At 36.5% G+C, this 12317-nt stretch overlaps 3 protein-coding genes across 3 annotated transcripts in view; 1 reads left to right on the top strand and 2 right to left on the bottom strand.

Annotated features, from left to right (window-relative positions):
- Positions 1 to 413, bottom strand: part of LOC115245537 — a 5217-nt gene extending 4804 nt beyond the window's left edge. Inside the window, exon 1 of the mRNA XM_029823910.1 lies at positions 400 to 413. Coding sequence (XP_029679770.1) covers positions 400 to 413 — 14 coding nt within the window. The remainder of the gene's footprint in view (positions 1 to 399) is intronic.
- Positions 414 to 2811: 2398 nt separating this feature from the next.
- Positions 2812 to 12317, top strand: part of LOC115245570 — a 15614-nt gene continuing 6108 nt past the window's right edge. Inside the window, exons 1-4 of the mRNA XM_029823948.1 lie at positions 2812 to 3272; positions 4106 to 4225; positions 4359 to 4482; positions 12251 to 12317. Coding sequence (XP_029679808.1) covers positions 3075 to 3272; positions 4106 to 4225; positions 4359 to 4482; positions 12251 to 12317 — 509 coding nt within the window. The 5' untranslated portion in view covers positions 2812 to 3074. The remainder of the gene's footprint in view (positions 3273 to 4105; positions 4226 to 4358; positions 4483 to 12250) is intronic.
- Positions 4566 to 7414, bottom strand: LOC115245569. Its single transcript, XM_029823947.1, has 5 exons — positions 7191 to 7414; positions 6726 to 6905; positions 5904 to 6045; positions 5742 to 5831; positions 4566 to 5168 (listed from the first exon to the last, which is right to left on the bottom strand). The coding sequence occupies exons 1-5, from the start codon at positions 7304 to 7306 to the stop codon at positions 4896 to 4898; spliced, it is 801 nt and encodes a 266-aa protein (XP_029679807.1). The 5' UTR covers positions 7307 to 7414; the 3' UTR covers positions 4566 to 4895.

Genomic DNA, 12317 nt, shown 5'->3' with positions numbered 1-12317 from the left:
TCTGATTTGTCTCCCCAATTACATTTATAATAATAAGACTGATAAGCAAACAAATATGCTTTTATGGAAATTTATTTAATAAACCATCGCACAATTATATTACACATAATAGCTGCAAATATATTTTCGAGAAATTAGAAGTATATTCGCGGGAGTTGAATTAAATTGATAATAAATTCTTGAATCTGAATTTCGCCGAAAAGAGAATTTATCCTAACAGAAGTATATTATATGATAAGTTCTTGAAAGGACTAATAGTCTTGCTTCCTTCTCAGTGGCGTTTCTTCGCAAAATTAATTCATATATAGCGCACCGATGCAATGTAATCCCGTTTGTGCGAAGGGTCGTAAGTTTTGAAAATAGTCCGTCGCATCTTGTTACTCGTTACTTATTCACTACCGAGTAAAGCCCATTGCATACAAATTTACGTTTAAGTACGTAAGCGCATCGTAAATGACGTGTACGGGTATCTCGACGAATGAAAGAAGCGCATGAGCGAAAAACGTTCTTGTACCAATTATGGAGTTAAACAGCGTACGTATAACTCTATTCTAGATTCGAGAAAAAAATGAGCTTTGAATTCCAAAGACCTTAATAATCTGAACAGAAAAGAAAAAGAAAACCGAAAAGAGGATGACTCTTATCTGTGGTCCTTTGTAATATCCGGATCTTTCGTATGAAATAAAATCAGAAGAGAAACTAAAGTGCTGTAAAATTGTCTTACTTGCTGTTCAACTCTTGAATCTCTTCGTGCGATAATCTTAAATAAAGGTATCGACGCCGGGAGCACAAATCTCTACGGAGACTATCTCTTGCCTCCTACTCACTCTCTCTCTCTCTCTCTATCTCTCTCTTCATTCTCCCTTCCCATTTTCCGAACGAAATTTCGACGCTGGGATAAATTTGGAACAACCCGTCTTGCGGATGTAATGCGTTTCTGTCTTAGTTTCGCGTCGAGGAATATGCGAGAATCACGCCTGTATCGTTACGACGAGTTTCGGAAGTCGCATGCGGGTGTTCGCGAAATTTACGCGGTGTTAAAAGGTTCCTCGGGATCGTCCGAGGATCCGAACGACGTTTAGGAAGCGATCGAGAGAGAAGTAAATCTCTCTCGACTTTACGTTGGTTCAGATTAAACCGCACGGCTAGCTTTAAACACGTGTGCCACTTTAAATAACCGTTCACGTTCGTGTGCGCGTTTGGTATTTTTATAATTAATATATAGAACAACTATATTAATGCTTTCGATTCCTAGGTTTTTTATTCTCATATTTCGAGATCGATATTTCTCTAACAAGCATATCGAGTTTCAATAATTAAAATAATTGCGAGCATTAAAATCGGGACAGATATGTGTAACAAATATTGTATTTTATTTTGAATTAATTAATCTTTTAATAATGGAAAATATAATATAAAATTTATATTGGTATAAAATAAATTAATTTAAAGAAGCAAATTTCTTAATTCAAGATGTTCGATTACTTTGAAAAATTCTCATTTTCCAGTCACATGTATGTTAAGTCAAAAGTTTTGATATATTTTTAAAGGAAAACAAATTCTTTTTCTCGATATGATATATTGTAAATATTTTTTTTTGACATAAACACGATGTTATAAATATTATGTAATATTATAGAAAAAAATCCCTAATGAATGAATAAATTTTATTCATCCCGTATCTTCGATTCAACGATTAATTCGCGATCGTGATTCGTGCGTAATGAATTTGCCAATAAAGCGAGCAAGCGTTAACGATAACAATGATAACGCACGTCATTCGGTGTATATGGTGCGACACAAAGAGGAATTCAATATCGATCGTTTCACGCCCGTCGATGAGACCAAAGAAAGTGGATAGACATCGAAGAAAGCGTATCGCATGAAATCGAATTCGTCTACGAGAACGGAGACGAGCGACTCGAATGAATACGAAAACAGATTGCTCGATCAGCGTCGCTCGTGATTTCGAGTGACAAAAGATCGCGTCTTGTCAATAAAAATTGATTTACCTGTGTAAAACGCTTTGTTTATAAAAATGCAACGATAATACCAAATATAATTTTTTATTAATAATATACAGGTCCGTCGATAAATGATCGTTTGTCAGTGCTTTTCATAACAATATGATTAATATGAGTCATTTTATAATATAATTTTTTGATATACTCTTCCTCTGTTGTCGATTTTTAATAAAACGTTTTCCGTGAAAATTTTAATCTTAATCCTCTCGATATACAATGCAAAAACTCAATATTTTACAATAACTCGCATATTTTGTGTCTCAAAATTTCACTGAACGCGACCAATATTGTACTTGTGTAAAATCGCTATAATGGCAATTATGAAAAAGTGGGACAAGAGAATGTCAATTTTTTTCGAACAAATTCAATTTCTATTTCTCTCGATACATAAAATATGTTAGTTAAAAAAAAATCTGTCTCACAGAAGCTTCGATATTGCATATTTACTTTAAAAAATATAGATACGTGACGAAAGTAATATTTTTTTTATTTAATTGTTTGTAACATATCAACCGATATTGCAGTTGTAACATGTGCGCGGTTATTTATTTACGGTATAGTTGTTTGATATTATATTCACGATCCAGGAATTTCAGCTGGAAAAATTATTTATCATACTTCTCAATATTTTATAGAAGTAGAATTCTGTTTACCAGAGAAAGAAAGAGAGAAAAAGGAGAGAGAGAGAGCCGGGAATTCCAATAAATCTACAAATTTTTATTTCCTCAGATTTATAAATATTTTTCCCACGATTAGTTTCATATAAATTTTAAATCAGACTATTCCAAGTTCGTTGATGGTATAAATTTTTTCAAAAATTTCCAATTCTCTTTGTTATAAAAAATTTATATTATTAAAAAAAAAGTCTTTAATCAGAATATATACGGTGGATCTGACAAACCTAATGTCAATATATCCGTCGTGCGGGATCAGAGGAAATCTAATTATCGAGCAATCGAAGCTACAACCGACGAAGGCGACGCGCTCGCTATGTAAATGGGGAATCTAATGAGAGAATACCCGCGATATTCTAACGAGAGAGGATAGAAAATGCCGCGTGCGCGAACGGAAGTGTTCGACCCGATGATGGAGATAGAAAGACCGTCGCGGTGCATCAGATTTCTACGCTTGTTGTGGAAATTCAGCAGATGCGTCTTCTCCCACGTGACGCTCATCTCCTTGGTAGTTGCTTATTGTATGATCGGCGCGTACGCTTTCGAGGCACTGGAAGCGAATCACGAAAAGGAGGTAAATGTCATTAGCTCATTAGCGAATTTGTGAGATATTTCCGTTCACTATATATTCGATCTAATCTCTCGAGAGAGATACGCAAAAGAAATTGACTAGTTATTTTTTTTTCATAAATCAAAAAGATTAGAGTTGTATATCTCAGCGTTGAGTATATCTGTGATAATTTCTTAAAGATGTTCTTCTGTTGTGAAAATATTCCCGAGTGATTTCTAATAACAAGTAAAATATTTTTATTTTTTTTTTTAAACTTATAAAAATTTATTTTTAAATCATAATTTTTTTTTTAAATCTGATGAAACATATAATGATATTTTTTTTAAAGATATCTCTCTGTTGTGAAAGAATATATTCTCGCGTTTTAATGACAATATATATTCTTACTTATTATAAATTTATTTTTAAATCCGTAATATATCTCAGAACGGAGAATAAATTTATATCTATACATTTTAAAATTAATTACTTTATTGATCGGTTTACACGTTATATTTTTGCAGAAATTTCTTATTTTCTCACATGTTAATTTCCATTATATTAATTTTTACTATTATCTGGATTAGAGAGAGAGTAATTCAGTGGACTGAATTGGGATATAATAAATGAATTTCACGTCACGTAATTCCGATGCGGATCGAGAGTAAGTTTGCCGGGACAGAAATTAATTCGACAACGGGGGAACAAAAAGGGTACTACAGACAAATAGTCTCCCCCGCATCGAATATTCCGCACTCGTATCGATGAATTATCGACTGGCGTCGTCGTGCGCCGAGCGTCGCAACGCCAAGGATAAAATGCACCCCCGTTCTTCACGAGGCGTTTGCTCTTTGCAGGTGAAGAAGAGCATCAAGAGCATACGTGAAAACGTTTCGGAAAAGCTATGGAAAATCACGAAGAATTTCGACGTGTTGATTCAGGACAATTGGACGAGGAAGGCGTTGGAAGAGCTCAAGGTAACGTTTCCCTCCTCATCGAATGATTTAGATATCTATTTTTAGCTTCCGCGCGCAAAATATTATTTCTTGTATATCGAATCCGATTTATCAGAGGATTGTTTGTTCACGAATAACGCGCGTTTGTCCGTAGAACTTCGAGGAAAGCCTCCAGATGAAAATGAAGATGGAAGGATGGGACGGCGAGGAAGAGGGTAATATACAGTGGACATTCGCCGGCGCTCTGTTCTATTCCATCATCGTAATCACGACAATCGGTGAGTCAATACCTAAAATCAGTCAATCGCGATAGGATATAAAAAAATATTAGCGAACACAAATATTAAAGTAATATATTTTTTTTTAAATCGAGAAACTTTGTTATTCACATTGATATTACTATCGTCGATTAAAGAGAATCCATTCTAAAATGTTTCCAAAGGAATAGCAATGCGCATTTTATTAATTCGAAAGCGGCGCGTTACTAATGTTTGCAATTAACAATAAATTATGCGAAGACAATTATATTCAAATTAATTATCGACGCAAAAGACTCGATTTGCGTCTTTATTTAATTACACGATTGTTCGATGTAAAGGGAGGAAAACCTATATATCTGTCGCATCTTTGGCATCTCCATCGGGAGTGAAGAACGCGATCGATGAAACGATCGAGAATATTATTTATACGATCACCGCTTCTTGATTTCCTCGTCCGTCTTTGGCTTCCCGCTTGCTTCCTGCGTCTGATTCTTGCCCAACGACCGCCCGTAGATCGCATAATCGTCAGGTTCCCCGTCGTAGCCGTATGGCTCGAACTCATTACGATGACCATAAGCGCCGCCATAGGGTCCCGGATAATAGTCACCGGAAGACGGATGCTGGTAGCCACCGCCGTACGGTCTGCGATTGCCGTAATAATTCGTCGGCGCGAAACCGCTCGGTCCGTACTTGTGCGGCGCACCCTGGGAATTAATTATTACTTAGCAGACAATTATGAGAAGAGAGAGAGAAGGAGGATTTCCTATCGCAGGAGAATTCCCGCAATTACACGCAAATAGAGTCCAATTGGGAATCCTCCATAAAGTGATAATAAATTGTACGAGCAAATAGTTTTTGCGCGCTCGATGAATACTTCTTTCTTTTTTAACTTATTTAAGAAGATCGATTAAAAAAAAAAAATAAAGTTGAAATATATATAAGGTGGGTCATTTAACTTTACAATCTAAATTTTTTTTGTTGCGTTTATGTATGTATGTATGAAAAATGTTTAACAAAAGTTTCAGTTTCAGAAAAGAAAATATGATACGTATAACACATTTTTCTGATATACGTTTTTATAATAATTTTACATTATCTCTATTTTTTTAAAAAGAATCATATTTTTTTATAAAAGTCGATTCTTTTCATCAATCAATAAAAGTATTAATATATATAAAAGTATTATTAATTTTAGGTCATAAAATGTCCCATCTTGCATATGTGCTAAATGTATCGGAAAAAAGTAAATATTAAAATGGATTTAGATTTTCTTTTACGGGATAATATGGATAATTTTGTCCTCCCAACAGTCCTGGGAATCTTTTGCTGTTGAAGCAACAGTACTTTTTGTCCCTCGAGCAGTGGCCCTGAAACAAGATAGCGGGCAAGATTTTGTAAACACTTTCTCTCTTTACCCGAGTCTGTTGGATCGAACTTACGAATTTCAAGCCGGGCGACGGGCAATTGAAGCTGTATCTGCACTTGCAGGTATCGAACTCGCGATAACGGGGATCGTCTCTTATCCAGGGGGGCACCGAATCTAGGATACCATCGGGTCTGTGCGGGTTATAACGCGGCGGTCTGAAATATCAACGATATTATAAACATCTCCTGGTATTCTCTCACATCGGCAAATTAATGGCATTAATGTTCGATGCAGCACATTTTCGGTAGAATATAAATTTCCAATTAGAATCACGAAAAACTGATTTTTTTGATCGACACAAATGAAATTTAACGATTAAGGCAAGATTATTCACAGGTTTTGTATTAGATGAAACGCGTGAAATTATCCACAATGCAGTTGATGAAAAATCCAACGCCGTTTTCCCCTTTGGGAATGAGCCGTCTCTCGTGAAATATCGTTACGACCGGACTGCGCCTCGCACGCAATTAAATGCGCGGGATATCTATAAATTAAACGCGATCCCCTTCGTCGTGTGTGGAAAAGAGGCGAGACACCTATATATTTTAATCGGATCATTGGAAATTTAATATAGAGGAAGCCGGAGGAGAGAGAGGAGAGATGGGACGGTATACACCGGGCGGGGCGGAAAATCCCACTTTTCCGAGATTATTGAATCTGTTTGGAAAAGTGCAATTTAACATGGAACCTCTCGCGACTCGCGGATTTTTGAACGATCTTGGTATTTTCGAAAAGCCGATTAATCGAACTAATTAATGATCGCGCAAAATAAACGTGAAATATTCGAATAGCTAAAATGCTCGAAGAACTGGAGAGAAATCACGGTAGCAAATACCTGCCAATTATTCCGGTTGGTCCACCGGGGCCCACGAGAACGCCGTTATTACCTTGGTATGCCGGTATGAGCGGTCCACCGTTGGGACCGTAAGGCCCCGGGTTTTGAGGCCTAAAGCCTAAATTGACGCCATTATTATTGAAACCTTCCAGATTTTCAGAAGGCTCGTACACTTGATACCTGAAAGTTATTCACGTAAGTAGCAAATATATATCGCCAAGTAACAATAATCCCCCATCATTTTTCTCTCTTGAATATAATATAAAAATAATCATACTTTATAAATATAATTACAATAAAACAGAAAATAATTACAATAAAATAAGAAAATATCAAAGACATCATCCTTGTGAGATAAATATAAATATAATTACAATGAAACAAGTTAAATAAAGAATCTAAAAATATGGTACGCGGACACGTGATTATATTAATTTCTGACAAATCGTAAAATCGATAGCGCACCTGGCCTCGGCGGCTCGGCTCGTCTTCTGTTTATCATCGCCCCAGGTCCAGGATTCGTCTTTCTCGGCGATCACCGTCGCGATCGCGACGAGGAGAATCGGAAGAAGAACTTGCATCTTTATTATCGGAAAAGAATATAATAACGTACAATGTCTCAATGTTCGCGTGTTACCCGAAAAGTAAGACGCGTACCTTCCGCACGCATAAGATTCGTAGCAGACTAAACGAGAGTGAAAGTGAGTCGCGTCTTTATATATGCATCGCCGTAGCAAGGTGAACGTACCTCTACACTTCGAGGTCTTTTCAAACGATAATCATCTGCGATCGATCTACGACGATGTTCCACCTTTGTTTCCACACAAATCCGAAAAATTCGGCGTTGCACTAACTTGCTAATTAAAATTATCAGCACGTATATTTATTTACATAAATATGTTTTTTATAAAATTTAAATATGAAATAAAATAAAGTGTACAATATTAAAAATATTTAACGATTTGAAATATATAGAATAAACAACTCAAATTTCATCAAGTTACCGAAACTCGTCAAAGACGAAAAAGCTAGAAATTTAGAAGCGAGAGAGAGCTAATTCTCAGATTATTTGCAGAATCCACGTGTGTGAGAGAGGCAACAAGAGAATCTGCTATTGTATAATTACGAAATAAATATTGGATAGTGTTTAAGTACCTCCTTTATATTGCATTCACAGGATCGAGATTACGTTGCGATTTACAAACACGTAACGTTATTATGCAGTATATGGCGCGTGTGTGGGTGGATCCGGTCGGATATTTTGAGGCCGGTTCCGCTCCTTCGAGCGCGCCTGTCCTTCGACCTGGGAAAACCCGGTTCTTCGACGGAAAGAAGCCGCCGCACACTCTTCGACCTCCTTCTCTTAAAGCAAAATCAAGACGCATGGCGTAACGTTAATTCCCGCGCTCGACATCGAAATTACCTTCCGTTAGGGATTTTCAGCCTTCACTCTTGAAAAATACATCCTCTTCATTAAGCTACATTTGCCTGCCAATCTTCTTAGCGGAGAATCCATGTCATATGTCATACGCACGTGCGGAGACCGCGTATGCGTCCGGAAGATATCGATCCGTTGCCTTAGAATCGCGAAACGTTATATTCTCTTGTTATAAAGAAAACGTATCTAGTAGGACGATATTCTCGGTGGACTCTATTTTAGTCGCCGTTTGATTTAAAATAGATGAGGCATCGACGAATGATGAATGATAAATGAGGAAGGGAGGCCGAGAAATTTTTGTGATAAACTCCTCTGAAAATATCATGACTTTCTGTCGGTTTAGCAAAGTGATGTAGATGCGCATCCGTCTGTATTTTTAACGAAAGAACAAACTTGTCAGGACACAAAAGCGCTTTTTGTATTACGTTTTTGCTTTGAAATTTATTTCTTCATGACATCTTTTCATTACGAGATTAAACGGGAGATCAAACGGAGGGTTTAAGCGCACGCAACGGAATTTTTTTCTAGTTCCTTTGGGGAATAAAATAGCAACGGCATTCTCGCAGTGTTTCGAATGCTCGCGCAAAAGCAACGAGCTGTCGCGGGTATTTTGTGAATTAAAATCGAATGCGTACTGTCGCGAAATGATACTTTTGGAAATTTGACGAAAAATTTTCAATTTGATTAAATAGTCTCTCTTTCCGATCGTGCCGGAATAGACGTTAAATTCCTCGGTCGGAAGATGATGATTACGTGTTGCAATACACGTTATACGACATAGATATCCAATTATGATACTCCTAGACATTTAAATTGCAAAAATTGCGACGAATTTGCTCTGTAGACAGATTAAACTCAATCTTAAGAACAAAGAAATACAAGGATATTTAAAAAAGAAGAGAAAAATATATCAGTAATAAAAAATATATAATAAAAAAAAGAAAAATGAGACTGCCAAGAGCGATTTTTCAACCAAAATTCGCTTTTCTTTTCTTTTATCGACGTTGTCTTAAAGTGAACGTGAACAAAATCGAATCAAACATCGTAATCTTTTCGGCGCGAGTTGATGAAATCGGATCTTCTGCCACTTTGAAACTTGTCGCGAAGGTCCTCGAGAATTCATTTCGTGAATCGGCAAAAGAAGAAACCAGCCATCGTCGCACTTTTCAACTAATTTCCTGGCACGTGACCTTTTTCACAAGCAATTTCCCGCCGCAGTAAATACGATAAAAGAAGAGGGCGGCGGACACTTTGTGACGTTTTGTCGCGACTTTTGTTTCCGCTATTGTTCTATATATAATACCCTTGCTACTAAAAATGACGATAATCTAAGCGAGCAGAGGAAATTATAATTGTCACACACACACACACACACACATTTCATATTTTTACAAATATAGATCTTGTGACTATCTTTTCGTGCATCAATCATATTTTATCTTTCAGTGTTCTGTGATTTTATCTTTCATATTATTTTATTGAAAATTTAATAAATAATTATACGATGGATATATCTTTATTGCGTTACTTTTATCGAAGAAAGATAATAAAAATAATTTTTTATTATTATAATATTTATAATAATTATAATCATGATTTGGTAATTTTAAAAAAATAAAGATTGCATCAAAGTCCTAGTTAAAATTTTAATGACAGTTCCTTCACGTCAGTATAGTATTCGTCTTAACGAAGGAAATTTTTAATCTCACTTCGATATTAAATATCTCGGCGATGAAGCCTGTAATGAAAATCTCGTTACGGCAAACTCTATATAAAATTAATTACAGAATAAAGTTTTATTGTAGTAATTTATCTTTGAAGCATAATTTCTATTTAGTTTCTCCATGGCTCAGATTTTCCGAACTAACAGTTCCGTATAGAAATAATCATCGTCTTTCTCATTTTTCACAAATTAAAATTTTAACGGCACCAATCTTTTAATATCTTTAAGTAATTCAATACTAAAACGTACCTTACTATAAGACGGCGACATGGCTATGTTGAAACAGGAAATTAATGTTATAAATGTTTAGGGCGTCTCAATCGATTTTTTCGCAATCGCAAGGTCACTTCCGGCTTGTAATTGAGTAAAAAATTAGCTCCAGCAATTTTAGATATGGCTCGTCGAAGAAAGAAATCGAGATCGAAATTTCTCGCAGTTGACTCGGCTGTAGCCGCGATCGAACACGCTTATCCTTCGACGAAAATTCATTTCTTCGACAGGCGCTCGCGATTGCGACTCTCCCTTTTTCTCTCTCCCCCTATATTTTCTCCCTTTTCAAATAATTTCCTGCCATCGACTGCGCGACCTACTTCTCATCTCTCCCTCGCTTCTCTCTTTTTCTTTCTCTCTCAACTTCTATTCCTCGTCAGAATAAAAGCGTTACACCATTCAGTGGATAGAAAGAGAGAGAAAGAAAAAAAAAGAGAGAAAGAGAAAAAAAGATAAATGAAAAATAAAGGCGAGATCTTGCAACGCGAATGGATCGCGCTATGCCTTTTCGACATCTCGGGATCCTCGGGAAATTCATGTATGTATTCGCTATGAGGAAACGGGGTTTTTGCCTCGCACATTCCCCCTTCCCACTTGCACCCGCTTCACCGTCCTGAACTACATACGGTTGCATAATGCATTGATGCTGTGCTGCGCCGGAAATTTATATCGTATGTGGGGGAGATCTTTCTTCTCCTGGCAGTTTTGGGAGAGGAGAGAGGAAACGTCTATCATAAATACTGGCGTCGCTTACACTGGCGCGGGAGAAAATCCCGAGTAACGATATCTAAAATGCTTATCGTAATCGCGTATCGTAGAAAGAAACACACGCGTTGTTGCTTTCTCGCGAAATCCCTTATCGCGAAAAGTCACAACGATCGATCTCGCTAAAGGACGTTCCGAATTGTCCTCGTTTCGCCGTAATAAATGGCTTTTTTTCGGGGCGAATTTATGAAATTGGATCATTGTTCTCACGTTTCCCGAACCCGCCTCTCGAATACGCGGATAAATCCGTCCTTTCGATAGAGCGGAAAGGGACTTGTTATGGGCGCGCTTTGACTAGGTTTCTCGCGACACTCAACCTCCTCCAACGGAGGAACATTCGTGACATAAAAAAAGGATCAAATTGAATTTATCCCGTTACATTCTCGAAATGGCACGTTCTTCGGATATCCTGTAATGAGGAGGCTATACATATATATAGATATAGCAAAGTTCCGTTCTGAAATGAAAAAAAAATATTTGTCTGACCGCGAATAACAGCTTCGAGATTTACGCTCGAGATAGATGAACCGTTCGAATAATTCGAGATAAAAAAAAAGCGGATAACAACACGGTTCCCCTACCTTGAAAATAATTTATTAATATATTATAAATTTTTCCTTCAACATATTCTATTATTTTACTTATAAAAAGATCATGTCTTAAATATGGAAAAATATGCAATATTTTTCTACATTACTTTCCCCAATGGTTTAATATTAACAGTTTATTATTTTTTATTTTTCTTTCACAAAATTCTCTCTTTCCCCTTTATTTGTTTGATATCATTTGAAATATTTTACATTTTTATATTATTATATTCGAAAGATCATGTGATTTTCTTTAAAAATTTATTGTTCTCGTATTAATCATGGAAGAAGTGGATCGCTTCTGATAATTTTTCGGAGCTACAAAAAAGAGAAAGATAATATATGACAAAGGACACAGAATAACGTCGCCAAATAACGGAAATCTTATATAACGGTGGGATGGTCCCGCGTATTATCGAATAAGGAATCCTGGCGACCTTGACCCAGACTCGTAGACGAAATTACGAGGCTACGCGAGGTCTTAGAGATTCAAGGCCGAGGCAAGGCTAAAGTTCTGAACGACCTCGATTTCTTCCAATTCGAGACTTTAGAGTGGTTTATAGAATTTTGATTTCATTTAATTCAACCGCGAAGCGATTGTCGGGCAATATCGATCATTTTTGGCGAAATTGCATTTTACTATAGCCTTTATCGTGCGAATCTTTTGTTGCATGGTACAATAATTTTCTACTTTTCGACGAAAACGAGAAATTTCTCTCCATTTTTTCGTTCTCTATTACAGGATACGGTCACATTGCGCCGAAAACGAAAAATGGAAAAGTGGTGACTATTTTCTACGCCATTCTCGG

Source organism: Formica exsecta, unplaced genomic scaffold (assembly GCF_003651465.1).
Source record: "Formica exsecta isolate Colony F162 unplaced genomic scaffold, ASM365146v1 scaffold122, whole genome shotgun sequence".
Classification (NCBI taxonomy): domain Eukaryota; kingdom Metazoa; phylum Arthropoda; class Insecta; order Hymenoptera; family Formicidae; genus Formica; species Formica exsecta.
The sequence above is the reverse complement of the archived record's forward strand: the minus strand, read 5'-3'. Positions and strand labels throughout refer to the sequence as shown.

Bases quoted from the DNA above. Each gene is read 5' to 3' on its own strand.
- LOC115245569 (XM_029823947.1), bottom strand. From the start codon at position 7,306: ATGCAAGTTCTTCTTCCGATTCTCCTCGTCGCGATCGCGACGGTGATC. The intron at 6,906-7,190 runs GTGCGCTATCGA...AATAACTTTCAG, and splicing joins AGCCGAGCCGCCGAGGCCAG to GTATCAAGTGTACGAGCCTT. The intron at 6,046-6,725 runs GTATTTGCTACC...TTGATATTTCAG, and splicing joins CCAACCGGAATAATTGGCAG to ACCGCCGCGTTATAACCCGC.